The sequence below is a fragment of the Haemorhous mexicanus genome, chromosome 5 (assembly GCF_027477595.1).
Source record: "Haemorhous mexicanus isolate bHaeMex1 chromosome 5, bHaeMex1.pri, whole genome shotgun sequence".
Lineage (NCBI taxonomy): Eukaryota > Metazoa > Chordata > Aves > Passeriformes > Fringillidae > Haemorhous > Haemorhous mexicanus.
Window position 1 is genome coordinate 55,721,704 of NC_082345.1, and position 12,637 is coordinate 55,734,340.

General features: G+C 36.1%; 1 protein-coding gene across 1 annotated transcript in view; it reads right to left on the reverse strand.

The window, feature by feature from the left end:
- Positions 1-807: 807 nt before the first annotated feature.
- The window catches only part of GRM8 (glutamate metabotropic receptor 8), a 306,292-nt gene continuing 294,462 nt past the window's right edge, over positions 808-12,637 (reverse strand). The window contains exons 9-10 of the mRNA XM_059847892.1: positions 6,403-6,649; positions 808-1,367 (exon numbers count right to left, since the gene is read on the reverse strand). Of these exons, the coding sequence (XP_059703875.1) occupies positions 1,318-1,367; positions 6,403-6,649 (297 nt within the window). The 3' untranslated portion in view covers positions 808-1,317. The remainder of the gene's footprint in view (positions 1,368-6,402; positions 6,650-12,637) is intronic.

The window sequence follows — 12,637 nt, forward strand, 5'->3', positions numbered from 1 at the left end:
GAACAGTAGCTATCTGTATTTTTTAAATCATTTGGAGGGGTTCATTAACACGATAGATATAAATGTGATTTCCTCTTTCTCCTTGCATAGTTGTTTCTAACCTTACACAATGATGGGAATTAGAAGATGTGAAGAAGATTAGATTGCAGATTGGCATTTATTTCTTTGATTTGTAAGTGTTTATAAGGCAATAGTACATATATTCACTAGGCTGCTGCTTTCCAAATTCTCCATTGATTTCTCTTCTGTTATTTCAAAGTCACCTTTATTAAGATATGCATCTGCTACATCCTCCTGTCAGAGACAGGATACTAGGCTGAATAGACTTCCAGCTTAATCCAGTCTAGCTGTCATAAAGTCTTGCAAACTGTAAGTTCCAGAAATGGAAAGGATCAAAATTATTAGTGGAGACTCAAAAATATAATACAATCATACAAAATAATTACTATCAGGACTCCTTTACTTTACAAACATATAAAATGAGCTTACTTTGAGGGTAAGAAGAGGGAAAAAATCCTTCCATTAGAAAATATAGTCACAAAGCTTTGAACAAATAGATTCACACATGGCAGAGTAGGCACACACACGCATGCAGGCAGGCATGCACGTATGTACACACACAGGTGCACACATACACGCACACATACACACATGCTTAGAGTTTACACTGCATTCTTCTGATGCCATGATTATTATTTTATTTGTACACCCACCTTTACTGCACATTCTAAACAAACAATAGACAACAGTGTAAGGAATTTTTTTCCTTAAAACTGCAACAAAACAAGTCTCAACATTTGCAAAACATTCCTTTATTATTAGAAATAAATTATTTTGTATAAAAATTAGCATGCATTGACCATTGCATTTATTTTAGCATAACCCAGGACTTAATTCTGTCGGCCGTCACAAGAAACAAACTCATCTTCTTTTACGAGTTGAACAATGTAGGACAGGAAAGGAAATTGCCACAATCACAAAAAAGTACTTACAAATATAACATCAGACATGATTTATTTCAACAGCATTTTTTTCACAAGCTAACATTTGTTTTCCTTTTGTGATTTGCTTCCATTTGTGATTTGCTTCCTTTTGTGAGTGATCAGTTCAGAAGCTTGACACTCTATGTTATAAAACTGGATTTTCCTTCCCCTGTCTCTTTTTGCCTTTTGCTTTTGTTTAATCCTTGTTCTTTAGGAGACTGACTATTGATTTGAATGTAGACTACTGATATTTTCAAGACTGAATTCTGGTGGTGGTAAAGTCTATGTTTGCAAGATCCAGTCCTGCAGATCTTCCAGTGAATTTCATCCCTGTTCAGTTTGCCTGATTGCTGTAACTGACATATGTTGTCTTGGTAGAGGAGGCTGTAAATCAAAAGAAAAAGAAACAAACCAAAAACAAACAACAACAACAACAACAAAAAAACAAAGTTCAGGATTTTTAGAATCAAGAGAGGAGGAAAAAAAACATATTTATCATTTGAATTCAGACAATGTCCTACTATATTTCCAAACAATATGGTCCATGTTCATGGAATAAAGAATGTTTAAGGATGCATATAAGCAGTGTATAAACTGGACGTCAATTTCTGTGTTCATGATCACTTATTTTTTCTATGATTTGGAAAAGCATGTATCATAGAAAGGAAAATTGATGAATGGTTTCAGCATACCCACAACAGAAATTCAACACCTGGTGTTATTTTGTCTGAATTCCATATAAAAAAATTTTACTTTAGAGACTGGATTTTCCTTTCTCTTCTACTGTTTGAAGACAACGTTGCAGTTAGTGATGGTTTGTCCATCCAAAATGAGACTTATGCTCCTTGAAAGGAGTAAAGCCTAACCAAATTAGGGAAACTGAGTAGATAGTCCCTACAGGACATATTATCTGGAGAAAATTATGGTCTCCTTATGCTGATGGTCAGCTGATCATGTCTTCTTTTGATCAAAGCCAATGCTCCTTGTTCAGAATGAGGCAATATATTCAGAGAATTAAACAGCTCTACTATTGCAAAACAGAACAACTAGGAATTTTTTAAGAAAGTTTGTTTCAGGTTCTAGCCCTTACACCCTTGCTATTAAGAAATATAAAAAAATATGCTATAAAAATATGACTGAAGTCATATCACTCAAGGTTAATTTAATAGTTGAGGAGAAAAGTGATTACATCAGGTTTCATAGTTAGTTCTCTAATTTTTAATCAGTTGGGTACATGGAAAATCAGACTGATGGGGGACTGATTTTCTTATTTCTCTATAATAAGATCTCTGTTACACCGCATAAAGAGGAATTTGGCTTTGTAGATATACTTTATATTCTGTCTGCTACAGACATGTTCTGCTTATGATAGTGAAGGTTGCAGCTGGCAAGATGAAAATAACAGGATGGCAAAAAGTTTCCTGGTCTATAGATTCAAATTTTCTATTTCCATACCTTTCTTCAGTTTGTTTCTTTTTCCTGTATAGAGTCTGGTGAGAACAGCTGAGATAGATAGGAAAAGCATTCTTCATGCTAACTCCTAAATTGAGCCCAACAATCTGATGATTCATGAAGTACAGACTACAAAAACTGAGAAATGGCAGTTTCTCTCTTCTGCATCATGGATTAAACTAAATAAAGGATCACTAAAATGGATGTAAATTAATAGTGGTTAGTATAACTAAGCTTGCTTCTTGATTTTTGTCATGTTTACTTAGATTTTCTGAGCAATTTGAATCTAATACTGCATTTGCCATTTTTTAAGATGCAACAAAACCAGACTATTTAATTCATGTATTCATATAATCCTTTTCCCTAAGAATACATATATAAGCATGAATAATCAAACAAAAGCTGCAAAATGTGATCTTTCTTACTTTTACTTGCACAGGTAGTTCCGGTACTTTGTGTCTAGAAAAAGCTAATTCATGAAAGGACTGCTTTTGGCACACAAATCAAGTCTTTCTCATAGTTGATCACAATATTCAAGCACCAACATGAAACAGCTTTATTTGCGTGTATTGGGACTCTTGAAGCAAGTATAGCCTAATTTACATCTTTCAGATCTTTCAAATGGGATGTACTGCTCCCGTCTGAACTCTCTCTTGCTCCCACAGCTGGATTTCTGAGAGGATTCTATTTTTTCTTTTGGCCTGCTGAGTTCCTACCCAAAATAATGCAGGACTGATGAAATGGCACCAGGATTTTCAAGCATAGAAGGATTTTTTTCCCCAGCTATGAAATAACAGATAAATGCTCATCTGCAAACCCTGCACACTTGAGAACAAAAGGAAAGAAAGATCAGAGCTTATTTTTTTCCCTTTTCTCTGAGAGTAGGGTCAGACACATGATCAGGTTAATTTAGATCACCATATTATCCTGTATGAGCTGAGTTGAATTCTGTGATTACTTTACATGTGTCTGTTTTTAGCCCACAGCGATGTAACATAATCAGATTTATCACAACTCAGTAAGCTGAATTATGTGAGAACATTTGCAAGAATACAATACAAAATACAAAAATAGTAGTACCCACACCTCAGCTGATATAATGGCTGTAACTTTGTTGTGTACCTGAGAATTAAACTGTTTTAAGAGAATTAATCTAGAGTTGATCAAGAAATAAAAATTATCCAGTTGAGTTCTGAGTGTTGTTACTTTAAAAATTCATAACACAGGAATTTAACGTAGACAGTAGTTTGAAATATATTAAAACTAATCTCACATCCAAACAGTGTTTGTGGTTTTTTACTTTATAAATATTGCATGTGTCTTGTTAGTTTTGTGGAATAACTCTAGAGTTCATGTTTGGGGACCTAAAAGCTTCAGCAGCTGGTGTCCTGTTCTTTCAGACTGTTAACATTTCACAATAATAATGTGAACCACATTTGGCAAGCCTAGATGGCCAGAAAAAGTAATAGACTTGCCTCAAAGTATTTCTGAGAATAAACACACTTTTACAGCTCCAGTTGCTACTTTGCTGTTGAAATGAAACAAAAAGAAGAAGAAGAAAATAAAAGAGCAATGTAGAATGATTATTATGATCTGACCTATATTCATTTAATATACTTGTCATTGCCTTCTGTAACCACACCTGGATGTTTTTTTTATCTTGTTTCCCAGAACCAATTGGTTTTTCACTGAATATGGACCTATTCCCACAAACAAACCCATGAACGTATTCATGTGGAAGACAACATGGAATAACGTGTTACATGAAACAGGACAAACTAGTTAGTGCAGAGCTGTCTCTGGATGGGAAGCAAAAGGGATTACTTGACTATCTCATCCTGTTTCTCACCTAGTTATGAGTGCTGCATCTTCATTTCTAGTGTTTGGGCTTGGTAAATGCGGGAAAAAAATCACTGCCCACTTCTGGTATACTAGAAGTAGGCTGATATTTTGCAATCAGTTTCATATGCTATCACTGAAAAGAAAGATCTATCTCACAGGGAGTAACTGCAAGAAGAAATTTTGTCTTTCTGAGAAGTTGTTACAAGTGACACAGTGAAAAGGACTTATGCTGCATTGTGCACTTAAAATTCACAGGAACTTTCAAATGCTTTGACAATAACTATTTCAGGGAACAGAAAAAAATATCTTGAGGCCTAGAACTCAATTACATAGGGAGAGCTTTCTGGAGTGCAGATGACTTGACTGAATTTTTGCCCATGAAGCATTATGATGGATGAAAACCTAGTCAGGGTATACTGCTATTGAGCTCAGAATTATATAGATGTGTTACTGTTAAGTCATGTTTAGAGCACAGTAAAAAAGCAGTACCCTGCAGTAATGGACTATTTGAGAAGTAGACTTGCTTTCAGTAGCATCTGTTTCTATGAATTATGCATAATCATAGTTTAAGGAATATCAATCACAGCATTTCTTAATTAGGTACAGTAGACAAACATCAGATACCCAAGACTTTCTTATTAACACTCTTTCTCACCCTACTGTGGAAACTCTGCTTTATCCTCTCCTTGGAAGTTTATAATTTTGCACACTCAGCAAAATCCATGTATCTTTTCCTTTTTTCCTTCCGTTTTCTGAAGAGTTGCAAAATTACTATCTTTCATATTCCTATTCTATTATTTGATCCACAAATAATTTCTATGCCTTTCTTGTTTGTCCTTTGTTGCATGTCTCAATCTGTAGTGCTATAAGCCCATAGCTCACTCTAGCAGTTCTACACATTTTGAAGGGTCATGAGTTTTTCCAGTGAAACAGTTTGCACTCAGAATCCTCCATGCATCAGCAAGCATAGCATAGTATAGTATAGTATAGTATAGTATGGTAGACTTATGGACTATTTTTATATAGCCTTCAATCTGGCAAACTCTGACAGATTTCAGTAGGGGGGTCATTTTTCAGAAATAAATACAATATTTTAATGGAAACTTGGTACTGCCTTGTCTCAATGCGCTTAACCAAAACAGTAATACCTAAACACCTATATTGTTCAAAAGCAACAAAAATTAAAAATAAACCATGTTGTTTGCAGTAAAATGATTGAAAGGCTTAGCTGTCATACCTGCTGCCCATCTAATGTGACATCTCATTCCTCAGAAGAAAACAATTCTCCAAGTCTCAGCACTGGGTATAAGGTTAATGGCTTTTTCATTAGTTAATTATTATTGTTATTATGAAGTCCAGTTTATAAAATGGTATGTCACCTGGTGGAATGGGAGCTGTAACCTCTGTTTTCTCCTGTACAAGAGCAACTTCGAGATTTAGCAAGATTCAAGAACTTTCCTAACATGGGAAAGAATTTTTTTCCCATTAAAAACCTACAGTATGTCAGAACATTTTGTAATTTAGCTTCACACAAATTATCATGATTTTGTACCGAGATGAGTGAGACCAGAACAAAAACCTGGATGGGAAGCATTATGCTGCGAAGTGTTACTCATGATTTGTGATAAATGAACAATCCAACAAATATTAAGGTAGAAAGGTAAAAAGCATTATTTTCACTTCCATATCTGACTGCAAAATAAAAACAATGCTAGCTGCTTTCAGCTGCTTTCATTATAGTTTTTTTTTCAACAGCTTTTGAGTTTTGAATATACAATGATGACCATAAATACACCTCATGAACTGTCAGGAGATACCACTGGCACAGCAATGTACAACACATCAAAATAGCACTAGCTAAAACAAACAACTTTTAAAAGATGTGGCGTTTCAAAATCTGCTTGTGCTTTTTTTTAATCTACTAGCCTCCTGTGAAAATCAATTTCTTTGAAACAGCTCTAGACATTCCTGCATTCAGCAGTACATGAATTCTGACACATCTCTGGATTCATGCAGAACAAGCAACAAAAATAATTAAGTTTATTATTAAAAGAAAGTGCATTCTTGTGAACGTACATCTATTAAGATGTGCTGCCACTCTTGACCAAGTCTACAGATGACTTACTGTTGGTTTCAAGACTTTCACACAGTTCAGTCTTGACTTCACCATTTGGTCTGTCGTTTCCTTTTTGTGACAGTTTGCTTTGCATTGTAGCAGCTGTCACCACAGCCTTGAAGCTCCGCTTCCGTTTTTGAACATTCTGCTCTGGATGAAAAATGATAATATAAACCTTGGGCATGTAGAGCATGCCCAGAGACACAGAAGCACTTAAACTCATGGAGATAGTCAGTGTTGTTGTCTGGATGTACATCTGGGGAGGGAAAGAAACAACATAAAAATCATTGTTATATTGATTTAATACAAGAAGGGAAAAAAAGTAGCCATCTTAAAAGTACTAGGTGGAAGGGGAACATCAAAAGGACCCTTGGCTTTGGTTGTTTTTAATTATAGCTGAGTATGGCTGTTTCCTGTTGGGTTCATAACCTTAAGAGTTGGTGGTAGAAACAACATAATATTCATGAAACTTCATTCGCATAAAAGCAACAAAGATGCTGCAGCAAACATATTTTTAGGAAAAAAACCAGTATGTCTGGGCAAGAAGACAGGAATGACAATAGAGTCAGCCTTGTGTCATCTATTTTAGCAGACAGAAGCCTCTACACCAATATGCCACATGGTGATTCAACAGTGTGTGCAGCATGGCTCGACTGACAGTAGCATAATGCAGAATCTAATGGAATCTTTTATATAGTCTGTGAGCTTCAAGCTGGAAAAAAAAATTAGTTTTCCATAGTGATGCTTGAATATTCCTGAGGGTTTGATTTTTTTGTTTGTTTGTTTTCCATCCTACTTTTGAATTCTAATCACAATGCTCTGTTGGCACACAATAAAGTTATTAATATGTCATGGTCCTAACTAAGAAATCAGAAAATTGAGGAACCATGAAATTATCTCACAGAAGACCTGAGTTCCCTATAGATAGAAAGGAAAAATCTGGCATTTCAGAGTGCCTCTATTTTTTGTTATCACCTACAAAAAAAAACTAATTCTGGTATTCCATAATACCATAAAAGAAAATGTCAATAAACACTCTACAAGAACAGCAGACAGAAATTCGTTTGATGAAGTATTTAGCTAGTATATTACCAATACTAATTGTAGTTCTGCTCAACAGTTATTTTTTCTTAGGAAATTATTTTTTATTAGTCATATTATGAAAAAAAAATTACTTTACAGTTCTGTGTTAAGTAGGAAATCTCTCAGTAATCCTTGTTATATTGAAAGAGATACAGAAGTAAAACATGCTCAGGGCCTTCTCAGATGATTCAGTGATGTTGACAGGCATGATTTTAAGCACTGGCCAACACTATCACATTAACCTGAAGATAAGGTGGTAAGTCTGTCTGCAATGTCAGCTTCAGATCATCATTTTTTATGAAGTGCCCTTGGGTGACTTGGCCCTTGGCAGAAAAATAGAGATATAATAAACTGTTGTGCACTATTATAGCTGAACATTTTAATGTCTTTCAGCCTACAAAGTTTTTCCATTAGATACTTTCTCCTTAGGGATCACAAATAAACTGTGGTCTCTCACTTCAAGCAATCTTAGGTAGGAAAAAAACATGAATTCTGAATGACCTTATTAAGTAACCGTACAGAAATACGAATACTATGCCAAATACTACCATAAAAAGCCCAATCTAGTCTTCAAGAAAACACTAACAATTCCTCAAAGTCTTTAAAAAGCTCAACTCACTTTCAGGGACAGCACCAGCCTGAACAGACAATCAGGACTGTCTGTTGTGCTGAGGAAAGGTACAGGAGTAACACCTTCCTTCATTTGAATCATACTTCAATTTAGTTCTTGAGGAAATAATATACTCTTTTCTCACACCAGTGAAATAAATCTATTCCTATCAATCTCCAAAATGACAGTGGTGTTCCTGAAAGCAGAGCTATATTTTGCATGAACATTTCTAATGAAAACATTACATGGTCACACTAATAAAGCAGTTTTTTTCAGACTTCTGTGGAAAGACCTCTGTGCAGATGCATGTTCACATGCAGACAGCACCAATACATGTCTGTTTCTCCCTGAATCAAAGTGACGGATCTCCAAACAAAACGGTGCAGCAGTGGCTTTTAGGGTCAAGGATTTAATTAAGTGATATCCAAAAGCAAAAGTATTTTGGCTCCTAAACATGAATATATTTCCTGATGGGATTTTCAAAACTGAAATCATTGTAAGCGATACATTGTGAAAACTGTATTGTGTATGAAAGTTCCATTAAACATAAAAATTCTTTTTTGAAGCCTTACTATTTTTAAAAATCCAAGTCATGGCAGTTAAGTGCTACCTCAGCCTCACCCATGCATTCTGTAACAATGCCTGGCATTTAAATATATCTTGGGATTTTTGTTTCTTAGCAAGTACTCAAGTTCTAAGGCTTGTCTTTTTCTCATGGTTCAGTGTAAGAGTGACATAATAAAAAGGATAAAGCTTCAAATGTTATAGGATAAAACACATGCATTACTTTACTAGTAACACAGACAAATTTATACATTATAGTGAATCTCAATGATCTTTCTAGCAATAAGAGGTGCCAAAGTCCCAAGATCTTCCTAAAGAGGTTTCTCTTAGTGTGTCAATGTCAGTTTGAAGGTTTACATTTAACAAAGCTACCTAAGTGAAACAACTCTGAATCTCATCATACACTGAAAAATCAAGATCCTACAGGTTTCAGCACAGGTATTTTTCATTACATATATCATTACATCTAATCTATTTTCCGTGGACTTTACTGCTGATGAGCACAACAGCCTCTTTTAATAATCCAAATCACAGTTAGTTTCATACTGCTGATTATAGTTCATATGCAATGGGGTTTATTTCTAATGATTTCTGTGTTTTTGAACCAGCCACTATAGTTATTGAAATATCAACACTGTTGCTGTTGAGGTGGCCATGACACAAAGCAGAGACTACAAGCAGTCTCAGTTGGCAACTCTTTATTCTTGAACATGGTTGTAATTGTTTATGCTTCTTCTACTTTAACTATTGGCCACAATGATTCAACATAATTTTATTGGTGAGAATTTACAGTGACTTAACTAACTTTCTAAAAAAACTTCATCTAGCTGCAAAGTTCTTATCTTTCTTCAATTCCTCTTTTCTCTTAGTCTCCTAAGTGACAGCCTTGAAAAGAGTTCTTTATCAGCTTCTTCTTACTTCTCACTCCTTTAGCTAACAGGCCCGCTGTTAGCCTCTTCCTCACAACACTAGGGTGAACTGGGAGTTTTCTGACAGGACAATTTCAAAGAGTCTTTAAAGAGCTTCAGACTCAGAGATCCTGTTTTTCATGGATCCCCCTTACTACTTAGTCTTTAATAAAGCCAATGAGAAAGAAGGATTTTAAGACACTTGCTCAGCCTTGAGGAAAAGGCTTTGAAAGTATCCTTACATGTATACATTGTGCATGTGCATACATCTATCTGATTTCATAGGGTGGTGAAATTGCATTCTCGGCTGGAGGCTGAGTTGTCCATGACAGTCTGAGTCTGATTCCTTTTCCTACTGTAATCATAGAATAGTTTGGGTCAGAAGTGACTTTTAAAGGACCTCTAGTTCAGTCCCTCCACAGTGAGCAGGGATATCTTCCACTAGATCAGGTTGCTCAGAGCACCTGACCTTGAATGTTTCCAGGCATGGGTCATTTACCACCTCCTCCGGCTAACTGTTCTAGTGCTTCACCTCCTTCATCATAAAAAAATCCTTAGTACTGGTCTGAATCAATCCTCTTCTATTTTAAAACCACTACCCCTTGTCCTATCTCAACAAGCCCTACTACTTTTTTAAGTGGTCATTTGAAGGCTGAGAATCTGCTTATAGGGTGGGAATATCTTGCATTTAATTCTTCCTGTCTTGGGAATCCCCATTCTTGCAGCCCAATGAAGCCCAAGTCTAGCAAACAGGATACCACACACACTTGGTTTGACTTTTGTCTGACTCTTACCTTGTTGTATTCCTGACAAGAGGACAATGATGTTTTATGGCCATGCATTCTGGGTACTTTTATTATTCTGGGAACATAACTACCTGTAACTTTTACAGAATTAGATGCTCTAAAAATAAGGAGCAACAGAGCAACAAAAGTAGTTCAGTTTAATAAGATATGAGGTCTGAATAATTTTTCATGTGTCTCACAGTGGTAGCTCACTCAAAGTTACAGGAAATAAAGGTCCCTTTTTACAAAGATCCATAGTTACGCAGAAAGGAATTTCAGCACTTCTCACACCCAAATCCCTTCTGAACTACAGACTTTTTGTCTGATCATGCCTTTCACAAATGTAACAAAGACTGCTATATCTATTCTCCTTGTTCTTGACAGTCAGAGGATAGGTAAGAAAACTAAAATCACGGTAGTGCAAGGAAAATATCCCTTTAAACTCTGGGATATACTTGAGGCCTAAAAACCTTCATGTCTCTATCCTCCACCTCAGAACTGGCACAAGAGTTTTTTTCGTACAATTTTAACCTCCAAAATTGACAAAGGATTTGTCACAATAGACAGCTCCTCATGAAATAGATTCAGATCCCTGCTCAGACACATGATTTCTCTATCCCACAAGTGACCTGGACCCCTTCTTCATCAGAAGGTTCCTACAAGCTTTGGATAGCCTTCAGATTATCCTAACTCAGCAGCTAAAATAGATAATGACCATTGATTCTAGGACTATGTGTGTCTTTCTACTTTGAAACCTAAAGTGTTCCTCAGGAAACATTGGGCCAATGAAATATACTATTTTAGCAAAACACAGATACTCTAATAAGTTCTCCAGTTTGAAAGCACTTGAAACTGAATTGCCTCCTTGGAAAGCTGAAAAAGTTTCTATGCATCAAAGCAGGTGTGCACACTGAGCAGATAGCTGAATGAAGACCTCCAGCTAGACTGATCATCCCAGAGCACATAGCTGAATGACTGCCTCTCAGCTAGGCTTCACTGCTTGGAAATAAAATATCTCTCAAGCCCACAGTAGTGTCCCATCTATTCAGTGCTTTGTTGAGGCAAAATTCAACACAAAGCAACTACTTTCACTAAAGGAGGAAAAAAGTAGTAATGTCACAACCTTGTCCAGACTGCTTCCTTGTTTTGAGTCCTCCCCTATTTTTATGTATAAGATAATATTCAGAGCCTCCCCAGGACTGCTGATTTTCTCATGCTATTTTTTTTTCTCTCCTACTCAGGTTTAATAAGTCAAATAGAGAACAGACTGTTCCCCAATCTGGTTTTAATAGTATATCCTGGAAAGGCATATGGCTATTGTGATGTCTTGAGTAAATTTAATGTATTTTCCACTTTGGCACAAGCTCTCTAACTCCTGGTAGTTGCAACACAGATGAAAAAAAGTCCAGCAGTGAGTGAAGTGCTAAATCACTGAGGGAAGTTTGTGCATCTCAAACTATGAGTGTGCTTAGCATAGACTCAATTCAGCTACTTGCAGTCCAAAGAGAGGTGGATGTTGAAAGGACAAAGCTGGTCTAATGACTCTCATTGACTAATTCTATACAATTTGCCCTTTAGAAGTCTCTTTCTCCACAGGATAGAGCAATAGCCTTGGTATCAAACACTGGAGTTTGAACCATCCTGCTGAGACAGATAAACACAGGCACTCTTGAACATGTCTCACACTGCTAGTAATAGAGAAGAAGATTGAATTATGATTTAATTTTTCCTTTATCCTTGTTATCAAATTCTATATGTCTCTTATGTGACTCTTCTTGGTTGCTTCAGCCAGTTTCATATTATAAGGACAGAACTGAAGCAAGTTTTGTCTCCCAGTAGATTTTTTTTATATAATTCCCTCATTCCACTATTACCTTCATTCTCAGCTGCTAGAAACCTTTACCAGATCATTTCTATCCAGGAGATAAATGATGCATCATAAAATGAAATACATATCATCTATGTACAGGCATCCCTCATCTTGGGAAAGACAGCAAAATGGGCCTTCTTTTTTTTACGGTGGAGACAGCATGAGTCTTTTTATTTCCAGGAAAACACTGAAAGCACTCATAGCCATCTTCCCTGTGCTGCAGAACACAGAGACTTAGAAAAAAGACAGTCCTTTTCTTCTTTTAAAGTAATGTGCATGCCATACACTGCAATTACTTTCGTGTGTGTTGCTGCTTGCTGAAGAGTTGACTGGCTGACAAAAATTATGTTTCATAGTCTTGTTCACAAACTAGAAAGAAATGCCATGCAACAGATTCCACACCAAAAGGCAACAAGGAAAAGCC